The sequence below is a fragment of the Aptenodytes forsteri genome, unplaced genomic scaffold (assembly GCF_000699145.1).
Source record: "Aptenodytes forsteri isolate BGI_AS27 unplaced genomic scaffold, ASM69914v1 Scaffold384, whole genome shotgun sequence".
NCBI classification, from domain to species: domain Eukaryota; kingdom Metazoa; phylum Chordata; class Aves; order Sphenisciformes; family Spheniscidae; genus Aptenodytes; species Aptenodytes forsteri.
In genome coordinates this window covers 283,609-301,641 of record NW_008794952.1, presented here as the reverse complement: position 1 = coordinate 301,641, position 18,033 = coordinate 283,609, and the positions used below count along the sequence as shown (strand labels likewise).

The following is an 18,033-nucleotide window of genomic DNA, read 5'->3' as shown; positions in this document are numbered from 1 at the left end:
TCCTTTCTTCCCTATTGTTAGGGTATAATTTTCTACGGATTTAATAGGCAAATCCAACAAATCACATAAAAATGTATCATTTTCTATAATAATCTTGACAACAGCTATACAGGACTTGTATGTCATTAATACCTTAGGTCACACACAAAAATGAACATCAAAGTACATACTCTCCTTAGTCGGTTTATATGTATGTATGCTCTCAACATGCCATGTTACTACAAAATCACCAAGGTCAATTTTTCCAAGTGAAATCACCAGGTGTTGTTTGGGGTTTTTTTTGGGTTTTTTTGGGTTTTTTTGTTTTTTGTTTTTTTTTTTTAACACCAGTGATACCACCAGCACCTTCACTACAGGAACTTTATTTTTGTTTTATTCTGCTTTACTATTTTAATGAACCAACTAAACCCTCTGACAAGGACAGTGTCAGCTTACCCGTCCAGGTCTCACAGCCAAAAGCTGTCTGAGTGTCCCCTACTTTCTCCCAGTCACTTCACCCCCGCAGTTACCAAACATTAGCCACTGACGTCCACGTTATGCATTAGTGAGCCTGATTCTTCAACTCCAAAGTGCTGCTGGAACCTCACGTTAACATGGATGGGCCCACTAATATTAACTGTGGGAACATTTAGGCCTTTTCCTGTCAGCGGACCATTTACTTCTGCTTTCTCAAATCCCGTGAAGAATGTGCCTCAGAGGACAGCATGACAATAAAGTTACGTATGTATTATAGGAGCTGGTATCTCTCTTGACTGCTTTTTCACAAAGGGATATTTTTCCACCATTCCTTTTTTAAATACAAAAAGAACAAGCAAGTACACTAGCAGAAGCTCACTCAGCTTTTTTGAGAACAGAACAGTTTCCCTTTTAATCAAATCACATCTTCTTAATGATGTCAATTTTATTGACTTTGATTTAATCCCCACATGATGGGCTTCAGATTAACGCAGGACTCATATTATTTTTAAGTGATGAGTTAATTTTCAAAATCAACTAATTGTCCTAAGAATGTTATTTCTTTTTAAAAGTGACTTAAACACTTAGAGCCACATTTGTAATTGCATTTAAGATCCCAAACGTATCTCATGAATTGGGAATGTTAGAGCTTCCCTACTCCAAGATTAAAACAAATTTATTATTTAAACCAACTAAATCACATCTGAAGCAAATTGAAACAACTGCAACTCTAAAAGGTGAACCTCAAAATTCAGACCTATACGGTTTCACACGAACATTAAAATAGGCTCCACCCTAAAGGAGCAGTTTGAGAGCTTTTCAGCACAGATTCTCACTTCAGAGACTGTGATCTTTCCATCTGTCATTACTATCCCACACAGACCTCTAGCTTGGAAGTCACTTCACAGTGAGGCTTCTTAAGATCTTTTTGACAAATGTATTTATCATAATTTCTTCCACTTCTCCCTGGCAGGAGGGAGTCCAAAGTGATCAAAGGAGTATAAGGACCTCTTTGTCGTGAGGCAACGAAACCCCCAGCTCCGCAGCCCACTCACACATCCGGAAGCTGCCAAGGGTCTCCCTGTTGGAGTAAGCAAGGATGTGCAGGAGTGCCACTGCTTTTCCATCTCCTTGCCTCCTCACCCTCCTGGAGCCACTAGTGTCCTGGTCCTGGGGCAGGAGTGATAGCAAGGGACAACAGCTGGTCAGATCTCAGCAGTCATGCTGAATTGCACCCACTTAATAGCAGGTCTAGACACATGGGTGCAAATTTACTTCATCTAACTTTACACAGTTAGTTTAGGTAACAGCGGAAACACTTAACCCCGAAACTGGATTCTAGCTGTCTTAACACCTTGATGACAATTTGTATGGTTTTAGACAACCTGGAATTCAATTTTCTTTCTCCATCTTCTTTGGCTCCATAGTTACAAACAGAGGTAATGCTTCTACCAGCTCCAAAGGAAAACTTGTTGAAATATGGAGCTGGGAATTCTCAAAGGAGCTTCTCATTTTCTATCATTTTTGACAAGCTTAAATCCATCAGAAACAGTGTTAAACAGCTTTACTGGGATTTTGAAAGAGTAGAGATTACTAACATTTGTATCTCTGAATGGAAGATATTAACTAAGATAGTAACAACAGACTGCCTCATTTGATCATCCATGGTATCTGTGGGTTTTAGACTTTATTTATGTTGTTCTTTAACTTAAAAATGGAAGTAAGGTATATTTCCAACCATGCCCGGCTTTCACAACAGCCTCAGCAGCTTTATGTAACCATACACCTGCATATTAATACAACTATCTTTCAGTTAGTCTCCAATAGATCAGTGCCACAAAGAGCAAAACAGTCAACACAAACCCCACCATAACAGACTAATTCAAATGCAGAAAGCAGTATCACTGAAGTGGTCTTGCTGTGTGCACACCTTGGCATCCTCTTTTTGGCTTTCTAAATCAAAGCACACATCCATTGCTTAGCTGAAGAAGTGACCTAAATCCAAGAGCTGTGGGTACAGCAGCCTTCCTAAATACTGGTGTGATGCTCTGTGCAGTTCTGAAGTTAATCTGGGATAAATAAGGTGAGGCAATGTTACTGTAGGACACTGAGGCAAAAGTAATGCCCTCCAGCAATTTCTCTATTGCTCACAGCAATAGCAGCAAAATAATCAAGTTTTCTGATTGGAACTGACATGTATCAAAAAGAAAATTAGAAGAGCACACAGTTGCTCCTAACATAAACCTAGTTTTAATATAGAAAATCCCTTTCTATACTGCTATACTTGATAAATAACAGTAACAAGATTAGCTAACATTCAAGAAATAACAGGCAGAAACTTTCAAAAGTTCAGAACAAAAGCATATATAAAGTTCACAAAACTTTACTGTAAAAGACAAGATTAAGAGCCCATTAGATTTAAGCTAAGGCAGACAAAGGGGAAAGGTGTTTCATAAAGTAAGGGGACAGTGCCAACAGGGACAGCATTCATTTCCACTGTAAGCCAAAATGCCATTACTATTACAAATGATGCAGAAATTATATCGGGAAAAACGTGCGTGACCTGAGCACATCAGCAAAGCAGAGTGTGAGATTCAGCTGCCTACATCCACTGCCTCAATCCACTCTAGCCTGCATGAACCCTGTCTAGTCTGCAGCTCCAGTGGACGCTGATGTCCTTGCAGAACCTGTGGCAGAACTATCAGCTTGGGCTATGTATCATGGATATCCTACCAAAAATGCTGCACATGCCTATGTTTATAAAAATGAATCCCACACAAATAGTCTGGAGACACCATAAGGAATATTGCACACAGTCAATTCAGGCGAGATACCTGTGATTGTGATTATGAGGATTAGCCTTAGGAAAAGGAAACCTACATCCTATCATAGGTTATGTTTTACCACTATTTTTATTTGAGGGTAACTATGTAATCTTGCTTGCAGCTAGTCATGATACGCAGTGCAACCATCACAGATCCAGCACAGTGGATACTGGGATTCAAGGGTGGCTCTTTGGCACTTTTACATAGACTACTCATGAAAAGGGTACTAAAAAGGGGGTGAAAACACAGCAAAACATGCACGGGCAATACGCTAGTTTTCCCATATAGCCTTACTAATTCACCTCGGCCTTGATATGCATCAAACTCCTTTCTTCTCTACTATGCCTCTCTTGCTAAGAGGCTGACAGCCACGTTTTAGTGTGGTGGTTTTCTATGTAGGCTAAATACTCATTAGGGACGAGCATTAGACCACCAGACATGATTTCACTTATTGCCCAAGAGAGCACTTAAGCTTATTTCTTGAACAGTGAAAGGCTAATATACTGTTGAAACAACGTTGATTACCAAGATGCTTTCCTTCACTTACTGTTTTATGTCGTTACTTGTTTTGCAGTAAAACTTAAGTTCACATTTAGCAAGGCACTTAGTCCACATTTCATCAAAACATATATATACCCCTGAGAAACATGAATTTTGCTCTCTCCATGTTAAAAATTGTTCTGTAGAATCAAAAGATTGACAGCAAAAAAAATTCAAGTACTGCACTGAAGGAATGGCAAGCTTGTACTGGAACTTGACAACCCACTTTAGAAACTGCTGTTCTGCACAGGAAAAAGTGGGCATCACTGGAGATGTATGGAAGATGTCTGTGGGCCTGTCTTCAGCAGAGAACTGTTCCATCGTAACAGCCTGCTATAATGTGCACACCGCAAAATTTCCAACAGCACTGAACTCTGTGGGATTTCTGCTGGAGAATACTTTTGGCCCTCCACAAATGCCACCAGGAGATTCAAAACAGAGCTCAAGTGTAAGAAAAGACAGCTGAAAATAGACCACTTTACCCTCCCTTAGAAAAGGATAAACAGGTCTGTAATTAAGAAAATTGGATTTATACATGTATTATTTTTATAAAACAGATGCTTAACAACTCATATTGACCTGTAACACTGTAGTCTTCCTGTCTTCTGTTTTTCTATTTATTCACGCAAAGACACTTCTCTAATACAGAGACCAAAGACTGATTTTGCACATCACATCCACAGTAACAAAAGGAATAACTTGTGCTAGACTTTCATATGTGGAACATCTGCTTTATGAACACAAGTTCACAAGTTGCACACAAGGAAGTTAACAGGGCTGGAATGTCTTGGGAGCCTAGCCCTGGAAAAGACACAGCATAGTTGCATGGTTTCTAGCTGAATAAACTACTCATGCAGTACTCATACAGGTAGAGTAGTACTCTGCCAATTTTTCCTAGATTGCTTGCTTATCTGTTGATTACCAAGAAAATGAGTTGCATGGCAAAGTAAAAAACCAAGAAAAAACTCCTAACCTTAACTTCAGAAGAAGTACTCGCAAATACTAAAATTGATCTATTTTTAATGTTAGCTGTTTAAAAAATATATATCCTTTAACAACCTACTTAACCAGTAGGAGAGAAGGAAGAAACTAATCTATACTGATCTCATGTTAAGATTTTTTTGCCAAAGCTGATCCAAGGTGAACTCTGGAATCAAGTGCAGTATTTAATACGGTATCATTTGACCAATGTATTGCTGGGAGACAGAATGACCCAGTAGATATTTCTATCTGTAACTATTAGTATGATCCTTGAAATATGAACATTTAAGCCTCATGACACTGAAGTTTTTAATAATGAACATGATAAGGCATAACTATAGTACAACTAAGGCTAACATCAGTTTATTACTTTAATCTTTGGCTTGCTTTCTACTATTGCTATGGTTCCAACAAGAAGCCCTCTACTGCTAGATTTCTCTGAGAACACGTTCTGTCATATAGGGTTGGTTACCTTTTCAATTATCAAGGGAAAGAATTCATCTGCTTCCTTAAAGTAGAGCCAATGAGCCTTTCTAATAATGGCCAATTACAAAAAGATTCACTTTTCACTTCATGATAAACTAGACATCTATGTCCTCATCATGACCGTTTCCTGTGAAAAAAAGCGTGCTGCACAGCTCATGATGAAGAGGAAAAATACCAAAGAATTTGCTTTTTCCCCTCCAACTGCTTCAGGATTCTTCCTTGGTTTTCTTCATTTTTTATTTAATCCTTTCTTCCATGTCACTGCTTTAAGTTTACTCACATTTTAATGCAGCTGACAAATCATAAATTTCATATATACAAAATAATATTTCATAATCTCACATGCTAGTAAAATGTAAAAAATCAATATGAAAACAAATCCTATGTCACCTAATAATCATTGTTACTGGCTTAGCCTAGCTAAAAAAAATCCCTAATGATGGAGGCTAGTAAATTGTTTCAATTTCGCAGCCTACAGAGGTTTTCTGGTGGGCTTTCTTTTTGTTGTTTATTTGTTTTAAGAAATACATCATTATATTCCTTGTCTATTGTCTCCACTAAAAATAAGACACCTACATTAGGCCAAAGAGTTTCCTAAGATTTTCAGAGGTAGAAAGGGGAATGAACTACTTAGTTTGTCCACTTCACCCTGGTTTGGAAGTCACATTTTTCTTTCCGAAAGAATCAACAGGAATTACTGTAGTACTTTACATTAATCCACATCCTAGTATACTGACATTAATATTACTGTTTAAGTTTCTCAAACTTGGGTTTGTTCAAGGTTATATTTCACCATATTCACTAAAATTGGGCAACTGTGAACTGGTAGCCTAACAAAAATCCAAAATGTGCCAGATATGAGCTGCAGTCACGTCAGTTTAAACCACATTCAAGCATCACTCTGCGTACACATTTTGACGCATTAAAATAACCAACTTAATCTTTATGTGCATGAGGATTGAATCGTCCAATGGACACTGGGAATTTAAACTAGTGAAAATAACTGTGCTCTGCAGACAGTGGCACACTTTCCAGAGGTTCTCTGAGGGAAGCTTTAATTTGTGCTTAGGGCTTCATGGGAGCCCTAGAAGTAAAGGTGCCTTGGGGACATGCTGAATTCGAATCGCCATAACACGCATGCATGTGTGTGCGCAGGAGGCCACACTAGTCACAGGTAAGACAGACAAATCAAACGGTAGCATCCCCCACCAGCTTTTCTATTATCTGCCCCACTTTGTGCCAATTTCCTCCAGCTTCCCCAACACCTCTTGCTTTGCTGTTCTTCCTTAAGACATGGGATGGGGATTTGTCAAAGTCAATGAGCACTTTATTACAGTGAGAGTGCTCAGTAATGAACAATTCAGCAATTTAATGAGATTCTGTAGATCTGTCTCCAGCCTGTCCATCAAGTTTCACTTCTATAAAGCACCCTGACACTAATCCTCTGGCATACCCAATCTTCACCCTGGGCTGAATATTAGATTCTTCCATGGTATATTGCATTACCACTATAACCTTAGCAAAAATGATGAACTTAACTACACTTGAGGCAATATAGCTGGTCTGATTTGATTTTCTTCTATTGGGTTGACTATGAGGGAATTACTTATTTACTAAGATAAAGCAAAAAACCAGTTTCTTATTGCCTTCTGAATACCTAAATTGGTAAATATTTATGTGTGTCTTTTAATTCATTCTGGGGACCCAGAATATTTATAAATATATATTTATTCCTGGTTGTACAGACTGAATTAAAAAGACACATGCACGTTTTGCCTGCAGCGGAAAACTAGTTTAAAAAAATTCTTCCGAACAGCATTAGTAACCTTTAGAGAGGCAATTATGATAACACTTAAATGGACAGTGTGGAGTTTGTTGTCACTCAAAAAGCAGCACATTACCTATAAGTATCTCTCCTCAGTGTGACCCTGCAACAGAAACAGAACCTTTGTCATATTTGCCTCATGAAGTGTTCATTGACCGGCGTGCACACAAGGAAGAAAATGATATCCGAGTTCTTCCTGCAGGACAGGACAATGACACAAGATTTAAAAACTCCCACTTCCCAAACTTTGTTTCAGCAGGTTGCATAGGGCGTATTACTCTGTATATGCTTGTTCATTACTGAGCTGGCATTAAATAATACTCGTATGGCTTTCTGTAGCAACTTTTCTAGCAAAAGTATACCCAAGCATGTAGCTAGGAGATTTCACTAACCCTGCAGAGAAATTATGATAAAACCCAATTGGGCAATCAGCCATGCCCCATATATGAACTTGTACATTAAAACCTTTTCTGATAAAGGGAATGTGGGCTGGGACTCCAGAGTATCATGCCTAAAAAAACCCAAACCAAACCCACCATCATGGGTAGTGTGCAGCAGGTTCTGTTGTAGTACAGACATCCTCCAGAGACTAGGACAGGCAAGAGTCTAACTTTATATTAATATTTGCAGAAAATATCATCTTTGTAAAATACTCCATAATCTAAAGCCTCAAAGTTTCGGAAGCAAATATGCCAGTTATCAGACTGAAGGGTTAAGTTACATCTGCGTACTGTCTCTGTGGTTTGAAGAGCTTAACTAGACATTCTTATTTTTTAAGAATAAATATTTCGTTCCTGAATGATGTTATTCTCTACAGAACATGAAGTGCCCCACAGACAAACACACATTTTACACTTTGAGAAAACGATGGCATATAGATGAAATGATTTGCTTAGAATAATCCAAAAGATAAGTAGATAAATAACAGGGACTGAAATATAAATCAATCTTCTGACTCTCAGTCTTCTCTGTTGGACCAAGATAACCCACTTGCTTGAAGGAAACCCTGTGCTTTCTTTTTAGGAAGTTACATTCTACCTTGAAATACCCTGAAATACTTCCCTTCTATAAAACACGACAGCAAAAAGGAAACAGAAAGAAGTGTTTGGGTAACCAGTGTTATAGATATTTCCTTCTACTATATCGTGAACTGCGATTTTTACAGACATATGATGGGAATGTTTCCAAGGACAGATTTTGGTTTAGTTTTTGTGTTTCTCTTTACAGGCTATGTAAAGTTTCTCATATCAGGTTTCCCACCCCACCCCCCTCCACACTAAAGTTCACAACATAATGCTTTTATCTTGTTAATATTCTATGGCTAGCAACCTGGTCCTTTTCTAAAGCCAGCTCTTCTTAAAGAAATGATCACCACCTCCAGCTTCTTGCCACAAACCTTCCACTGATGCCTCCACTCATCTCTGAGCAGAGCAGCACGTGTGATGATTCGCTAATTTGCTTCAGGCAAAGTCAGCTGTAGTGGCCTAGACAATTTAAATGACTACTGAAGTTACACAGCTAAGTTTGCCTGAAGTGAATGGGAGAGACTGCAGAAGCAGGTTTGCTGCCAGACTTGTGGCACTAGCCTCACCAGAGGCAACGATAAATGAGTTGCATGTATTGGACATCTCTTCCCCCCAACAAAGTTGGATCTGGAAGAAAATCTCTGGCCACATCCGAGTAACACAAGTTAAGCAGTAAGACAAATTTCTCTTTCAAACAAACTAATTGCATTAACACAACATTTTTTGAATTTCATTTAAAAATTTCCCTCAGTTGTTATTCACAGTTTTTGCTCAAGCGCTTATTCTCCCTCGAGATTGCTCCAGGGTTTCAAAACAACAGATTACTGCTGTGGTTTATAGAGTATCACACATTCTGCTTGTTCACCAATCTCCTTACCTGCCAGATTTGTTCTTCACTGAGTGAAGTGAGTCTATCGCTTTTAAAAACCTCTCGAAGGAGACAGTATGGGAGTGCCAGAACTTCTTCAGGATGACTCTTCAATAGCTCAGAGAGATGTTTTACTAAGAAGTCAACCACTGCATTCTCCAACAAAGTGAGGTTGAAGAGGTCCGCAAGCTTATACAGGTCCAAGTAATTAAAACTATTTAATTCCTAAATGGGTGAAGCAAACAAAATACGTCTCAGAAAAAAAAAAACAAAAAAACAAACCACAAAACAGAGAACAAAAAACCCCACAGGTCTCAGATAATGAAAAAAGGTTGTTCATTTGGAGCTGTGGAGAAGGAAGGTAATATAACTTGAAATTAATTAACACAGCCTTATTCAAAATGTATGTGTAAATGTTACCTGTGCATATGCAAATATATATGATGGTACTAATTTATATTACAACTGCTAAGGTTATATATGCATACAGCATCTGTAAGAAATACGGATTAGTACATAAAACAGTATGATCTACGCTGTATGACAGGAGCTTGCAGAGTTAACAAATGGATTAAAAAAATGTATTTGTTAACTACAACGGTTTGTTACAAAGCAATTGTTTGTTCATTATTTACTGTTTAGATCGAGCTAGAGCACCTGTGCAGAACAACTTTTAGTTCCATGAAACCTCACAAAATATGAGATGCTGAGCTACGTTTTATTACGTATAAATTTATCTTCAATGAACAAATAGGCCCTTTTTTTCCAATCACTGACATCAACCTATAGCGGATGTTGGCCTCGTATTCTTTCTCCCCCTCCTTCTAGCAGCAGAAAATCTGCAGAGACAAAAGCTACACTAACTCAGTGCAGGAAGTTTTTTCCATCCTGGTAACAGATAACCTATATTTACAGGCTAATGTTTTCAACTTGGCATCCCTTGTAAATTAGCATCTGGACAGCTAACTGCTTCTATTCTAGACCATACGCTCTCTTCAGGGGAGAGGCCAAGAATTCATCCGTATTAGAGAAAAGCGCCCAGGACGTCTGGGAAATAAGCATGTTTACCCGTTTTCTCTGTTCTTGCTGTATGCTCACACTTCTCTTCCTCTCCCCTCCGCAATCCTGGTTTTCATCTTCCAATTTACCGCATTGCTCCCCATCGGCCGCCTTCTCCTTGACCAGCTCCACGTGTGAAAATGACAAGAAGTCTTGTCAGTTTCACTTTGCTGGTTAGTTAACGCAGGGACTAGAGCAGGAAAGAGAAACAGACTAAATTAAGTCAATTTCACTTTCACTGCTCTGCTGGATGGAATGGCAGCACCAAATGAAACTGACAAGAAATCTTGTAAATGTCAAATGAGCTGCACGGCTGGCAGATAGAGCAGAGCAACAGGGAAGATGGGAAAGTGCGAAGAGGGGGTTTTTTGGAATGTTTTATGGACTACATCTTGAACGTGTGAATTGGGTGGCTGTCCCAATGACTGTGGAGCTGTTTATGCATATGCAATGGAGAGTGGAGAAAGAATTTTTTTCACCTGCTTAGAGGAGTCAGTACTGGAGGAAACGGAATCAAATTCCTGTGGAGGCTCCTGCTTGTTACATAATCTCCCAGTCTGAGCAGCGCACCTTCCCTGGCAGGCTTGTACATTACAGATAAATCCTATTCATTATCTGCTTAAACCGCTGCATAGGAGTTTCACGTTCTTTTCTTGGAAGAACAAAGAAACGTTCTTTACGTTGCCAGAACGAGCACCAACAGCCGTCATCCCAAAAGCCGCAGATAGGCTAGTGTCAGTTCCTCTTCACACTAACATAGAGGAGGTAAGGATAAATCCTCCCCAATTGCAGAAAGAGAGAGAAAGGAATGAATTTTACATGAGAAGTATCTGGTCTGTGTGCTTGCTCGGTGATTTCATGTCTGCAGATCACAGATGGTACCTCACACCACCACTTCTGTGATGGCCATGCAGTGGTGGCAACAACGCATAGGAGCATAATCAAACTCCACATCATGGTTGTTGCTTGTCAAATGCTGTGGTTTATTGTCCCTAGTTTGGAAGACTATCTTTTCAAAGAACTCCCTAACTGAATGAATGCCAAACATTCAGAAAGAGATTTAGAAGAGCTCAGTGTGTTTTTATTGAACTCTTTTGTAGTCAACAGCTATATCTGGGGAGGATTAAAATAAACAAATAAACAATCAAGCATTGTGATCTGAGGATCAACAGCCCAACTAAAATACAGGCCTGATCAAACCCCACTAAGTGTCAATGAAGAAGGACAGACAGCTTTTGGTGGACATTCTTCTGAAGTGGACAATACTGGAGATACCATAACAAAATCTTTCCTCGTTAGAGAGAAACAGTAATATGACACATAAATGCAGTTTTCCCCTGAAAAATCTTCACATTTTCAGTGAAATCTGAAAGGCACTGGTAAGCCTTCATTTTTGGTTTGGGTATTTTTGATGATCCCCCAAACTCCCCTATCCCCTCAAATCAACTCCAACTGAAGTTTTTTATGAAAGCTGTCATACAGTTGAAGAGGCCAAATATACTTTCTTCCGGTACTGTATCGCAGTATACGTTCTTTAAAAACATGCAATACAAAACAGGCTTACGTAAATTACTGAAACTTTTAATCTTGTTTTTATAAACTTTTAAATATATACCTCTTATCTTTTTTGAACTGAAGGATGAAATATGAACACAAGCAGAACTGTCACTAAGAGCTGAAGAGAATTAGGGAAAGGTAGTGATCCTATCTCTTCTAATATGATGTATGTTACACCGCCGAAACACATTCTGACTAAGAAAATACGTGTAAGATTATATATACAGATCTTACTACTAACAGTTGAAATAGTTGTAAAGTCTCACAGCAAATTCAAACCAATTTAATAAATTGGCCAATTGTTTGTCAGTGTCTACTTCTAAAATGAGAAACTATCTTTGATCCTATGCATGCTACTTACTATACATCCCCCTGCTTCCCCGCTCTCTGAACTAAGAGAACCCATTGTTCTACACTACTGGTCTTTTGATTCAGCAGTATCAACCTTTAGATGTCAAACCAATTTAACAACGAGCTGACATTTAAAACCCTCGTAAAAGAAAATCAGTTTTCCGAACAAACATAATCTGAAAGTCGACAATATTAAATATTCAAAATAAATGATGTGACACTGTCCGTGTTTTAATACGGAGGTGTATTTTAATATAGAGATATGATAAATTGTCAAACAGCAATAATAGATATAAACATTGTATTTAAATTACTTCCAAATCCATCTTTATTCGTTTGTACTTTAAAGAATAATTGCCTTGCACAAGCCACAGAAAAGGATGTAAGTAACAGATTGATAAATTAGAGTTAATCATAACCAAGTACACAGCAGACTACAATATACTTCTGTTCCTCTGCTACATGTTATAAATAGCAGAAAAAGCACAAGGAGAACTAAGGGGAAAGAATGCATTTCTTTATGACCTTATTTGAAAGATAAACTCCTTGGGGAAATACAATTTATTCAGATTATCAAGACCCTGCTGTGCAAATCTACAGTCTGGGAGCACACTACAGAGATCAAACAATATTTACTTTATTCTGTTGGGTATAAAAGCTTTTAATGAATGCATAATTAAGACAGAAAAAGTATATACAGCTTTAGAATTCCACTGCCAAGCCAAGCCATTAATATCCAAAGTATCGTACCCAGTTGTAACTCCACCTGCTTCCTATTTAGATTACAACACTGTTGTAAATCAAGGTATTAAATGACTAGCCCTGCTGCTGTAACAGAGAAGAGCTGCACGGTGACACTATTTCCCCTTTCCCTAAAAGGGGTTCAGCCTCTTTAAAGCAAAAAAGGAAGTGTGAGGTCTTTGGGACAGGGATGTGTTTATTCAAAATCCTTAAGCAGCACCTAGCACAACAGGGTCTTGACCCCAAGTCCTCCAGGTTCTCTGCTATGTTAAATACTATGAACCAGCTGCACCATTCAGAAGAGAACCTTGACATAAATCACAGCAAAGACAGACTCTAAATAGATAAGGGATAGTAACAAAATGAAAAATTGTAGTGACAAAAATATACTTATCTGACACAAAAGGGATCAACACAATTTTAAGAGAAAGGGAATCTGGTTCTGTTGGTTCTAGCTCTTCCTTTCTGTATCAAAAGGTTCTAGTTCTGCAAAACCTCACACATTTACCTAAGAACTAACAGATCATTCACGTACTCAACAGCACATACCTATTTCATACTAAGCACAAATCCTTCAAAAACTGTATTTTAGATCTTATTTGAAATTTTTTCTTCACTAAACACCAAAGCCATCCAGTTGAACCATGAAAGACATTTTGCTGAAGCCTGGTCACAGTGGAACAGCTGGGTCAGAATTTTGCGATGTATAAAACTGTGTTTACATTTATTACAAGATCAGTGCAGACTGTAGATGTATTTATAGGCACAGTAAAGGATGACTTTTTAAATGACTCATTTTATAAAATTGATTCTTCTGGTAGATCACTGCTTTCTCAACACTTTCTGTAAGTCTTGCTTTTGTTTTCTCTTTTAAGCATGAAAAGTTATTTCACATCCTTGCTGTTATTTCAAAGTAGGTCTGGAGCTAAGTACAAAAGCAACAATATCAAAATATTTCAGCCCTACTATTTTCCCTCTTCCCTATGAGAATTCATTTCCCCTCTCGCTTAGTGTTTCCCTATACCTGCTTAGTTTCAATCCTGCTGGCTAGTGCTAGTGAGCACCCTCTTCAAAGGCACGGAGGAGGCCTGTGACCTTCACAAGCACAGTGGAAAGACATGACATTCTCAGATTGCTCACGTGATGAGACATATGTCTGGTCTTTGGAAAAAAAAAAGCAAAACATGCCATATGCAGATACTCAAAAGTAAAACCAAAAAAGTAAACATTTTCTAGAATCTCAGATAGATTAATTTACGTCATTAAATAGTACAAATATTTTCAAATGGCAATCCAATTAAATCTTTTAAGGGACCCTGATTATACATACCTTTCATATATTGCATACATGATTATGTGTATCATGGAAAAAAATTTAATAATGAATCATTAAGACTACACAGTTAAAGTTTCATGGTAACATTGGAACAACCCCACAGGTAAGGTTCTGCAGAGTTTCCAACAGCTGCTTTCCCTTGCTAAACAGATGCTGCTGTGGGAATTTTTTAATTTTTTTTTTTTTTTTTTAAACTGCATCTGGCACAGAAACTCCCCAGATGAAAAGCTTCATATCTCACCTGGCTTTGCATCTTGCAGGTATTCTTTGGCAAGATAACTGTAGCAATCAATATTATTTAACAAATAAAAATACAGGGATGAAATGGAACATGGAGATCATCTAACCCTTCACCTGGCCCTTTTATACCATTTCAGACAGTAGAAACCCAAAGGGAGGATTTCATCACATTTATCAATGTTTGCAGGTTTTGCCAATTATGGGAGCCTGTCTTTTCTTCAAATATATTATGAGGAATGACATAATCCTGCATTCTTTACTCCAGCAGAAATCACAGAATATTGGTACATAGTCTTCACACGTTTCATTACTTTATATTTTTGCTAACTCTTCAGAATTACTACAGTGCTTGAGGAAAGCTGAAAACTACTTGGCTAGTCCATCAACCACCAGCAATCTTTTATGGTAAATGTTCACTTCTTTTTTTTGTTGCTAATATTGTCAAATCCAGAAAAAGCAAGTTTTGTCCTTCAAAAACCCAAAGTTCACGGGAGTAGCAGTTAAAAAAATAATTACCATCAACAAGAAGGATAAAGAAAAACAGGACTGTATGATACTATTGCTTCCAATTCTTTTGCAGACTAATAACAGTTTAAGGCCATGAGAATACAGGAGTGGAAGCCTATTCCTCTACTATACTGGACAAGCTCATCAAATCATCTTCATCAAATTAAGAAAGATCTATTTTAAAACTCGCTCTGTTCTTGCTCCCAACTACTATTATGAGAAGGCTCAGCTGATTTTGAGACTCTGTCTCCTAATTTCCAGCTTAATTTACTCAGACAGTTTATATGCATTTGTTCCTGTGCCAACATTATCTTTCAGTTTTAACAGCACTCTGACTCTCTCCCTGCTCCCCCCTCCCCCAGTATTTATTCCCTTGATATATTTACTGAAAGCAATCATATTCCTCTTCAGCCCTCATTTTGCTAGACTAAACAAGCCAAGCTCTTTTAATCTCCTCACGTAAAACAGGCCTTCCTGATCATGTCAGCTGTCCTTTTCTACACCTCTCTCAGTTTGACTTCATTTATTCTTTTGCGTGGGAAAACTCTTCGCAGTACTCATGATTTTTCAGCAGTACCTTGTACACCAGCATTAATATTTCCTTAGCTTTATAAATTACCTTGCATGAAATATCCTAGACTCAAACTGCCTTTTTCTTGATGGTATCACATTAGTAGCTCAAAGCCATCCTATGATTTAATACACAAAAATTCTCTGTAAACTTGGTCCTCAAGTGAGACACAGTAACAGCCCTCTGTCTGCCCGGCAGGACAGAAATAATATGATGTTACAAATGGGAATTGAGTACGATCCACTGAGATGCAGTAGATTCTACTGAGGATGCTCAGAAATTACTTTCCAATTGCTTATTTAATTTCTTTCTGTATTTGAGTAACAGATCTTGTAATTGTCCCGGTACATACCAGTTACTTATTGGGGGAAAAATTATTTCAATAATTTTCTTAAGATTTGTTTCAAAAGTAGGCAAGGAAATCCCCTTAATATTCTGAAAAACAAAGTAAGTTTTAAATGAATATAAAGTATGAAAACTTTCAAACATAGTGAAAATACAAGTAGAAAATATGTTTCTAATACACAGTATGTTAAAGTGTGATACCAACATGGAGGGGATGGGGAGAGTGTTAAAAAAAAAAATAAAAAAACCAACATTCCTGATAGATCTGTTAGTAGACGTATTAAGGTACCTGGCAGTTCCCCCTTCCAATGCCTTTTTTCAATAACTTACTATTTTGCCAACATTTAATACTTCAAGGCTGACATTTTCCAGCCTCGAGATAAATCTCTTTAAAATCTCTTGAAAACATCTCAAAAAACTTATTACACATTACGAAGAATGAGACTGACAGCAAAAGACCATTGCTCTTCCACACTAAAAATATTCAGAATGGAAATAGCTCGTAGGAGTCGCCATCACTGTGAAAAACTTCCATTGACCCCCCTCAACAGCCTCTAGAAAAATAAATAGTTTGGATATGCTCAGTAATGACCGCTTTGAACTTTGCAGCTAAAATCTCATCCCATTCTAGCTGCACTGTCCATAATCTATTCCACAGCTAAGCAAGATCCTGTCTGCATCATTGCCCACTGTGGGCCAAATCACAATGACAAAACCTGAAGGCTGAAAGTCCGTTTCTATTGTGCTGCTCGGGATCCACTCCGGAGCCCCGGCAGGTCAGAGAAAGACACTACCGCTTTCAAATGCGGAAGCATGAAAAAAACCCAGACCAAAGAACAGGAGAGCAGGTCCAGACAAGAAGCTCAGAGATAACAAGGGGCAGACAGTGCTGGAATCTCGCAGGAAAGTTAGAATCACAATCCAGAGAAGACGTGGCTTCTCAAGGAGGCTGGGTGATAGTTCCTGCAACTGTTCTGCATAAATGTAAATGACTAATGATGAAGATGGATAATAACATAGTAGTCACTAAGTAAAAATGGAAGGCAACACTCATGATGTTGCGCTAAAGAACAAACAGGGAGCATATTCCAAAATTATCAATATACTAATGTTAACACTCTAGACATAAATAAGAACAGGGGAGGTGTTCATGTGCAAAGAATATATAATATGATTCAAACAACTCTGTTTCAGAATCTTTTTATGACATTTTATTTCTGGAACATGTCAATGATGTATACGTGTGCTCTGTAATAAACCCAGTGAGGGACCACTTTTCTTAAAAACCTGTCTCTGCTTCAGAATCCCAGGCAATAGCCTGTCACCAGATGCTTAAGGATTACAAAGCCAATAAACACATCTAAAAATGGAGAATTGGAAAAGGGTAACTGTAGCGAGCTGGACATCTAATATCACCAGAGAATGAAACAAACTGTCTAAAATGTGTGGAATGACGGGTTAATTAACAGACAAATTCAGACCTCAGAAATATTTGCTAAACAACCCAAAGCAACAAAACTTTCTCAGAATTTTAAGGTAGTATGTGATAGCCTATCTACAGAAAGGCTGAATCCAGTGCGGGATAACTCAATACTGAGTATAATTTTCATAGACAAAGCAGAATCAGTCACCAATTTGAAATCAGTAGTTCCTAATGCATTATAAGAACCACATCACCCCAGCTACCTACTAACATTTGACTTGTATGAAAGGAACAAGGCATCAGTAGGGGAACTTATTTTTTGGAAATCTCAAAAGAGCTCATTTTCCCAAGTTTGCAAGAAATACTGGCAGAATAAAATGGGACAAATTTAACGCAAGGAGTATTAGAGAAAGTTGAGCGTTATAATATTTCAGAAATTTCATATATTGCATACTTTTAGTAGGATGCATCTTAGATGCATCAAAGATTTGTTCAATGACAATCTCAAAATGAAGTTATTAATGGTAAGTTATAAAGCAGTGTAACTTTTTCCAGCAAAGTCTTCAAGGAATTGATTCTTGGTCCAATACTGTTAACAGTTTAATTGAACTAGAGAATGGCAAGTTTTGCCCGCAGAGTTTGCAGAAGACTCTGCAAAAGCAGTGGGGTAACAAATTATGAGAATGACAAAATATGAGCATTGTCTGGCTTTCCTGGCAAAGTGATCACATTAAAAAAGAAATATCTGAGAACCAGTAACATAGCTGATACAGAAAATACACCAGGCTCTATTTGGAACAACACTTACAGGCCATCAGGAGGCACTAAGAAGCGGTCATAAATAGCAACATCCGTTCTCAGAACAGTGCTGTGGCAAAAAAAAAAAAAAAAAAACGC

General features: G+C 38.0%; 1 protein-coding gene across 7 annotated transcripts in view; it reads right to left on the bottom strand.

The window, feature by feature from the left end:
- The window catches only part of KLHL32 (kelch like family member 32), a 99,661-nt gene that overhangs the window by 32,506 nt on the left and 49,122 nt on the right, over positions 1-18,033 (bottom strand). For 5 of the 7 annotated variants that reach the window (XM_009275399.1, XM_019471050.1, XM_009275400.1 and 2 more), the window contains one exon: positions 9,016-9,231. The exons of the other annotated variants lie outside the window; for them this stretch is intronic. In XM_009275399.1, coding sequence (XP_009273674.1) covers positions 9,016-9,231 — 216 coding nt within the window. The remainder of the gene's footprint in view (positions 1-9,015; positions 9,232-18,033) is intronic. 7 annotated transcript variants of the gene reach the window in all.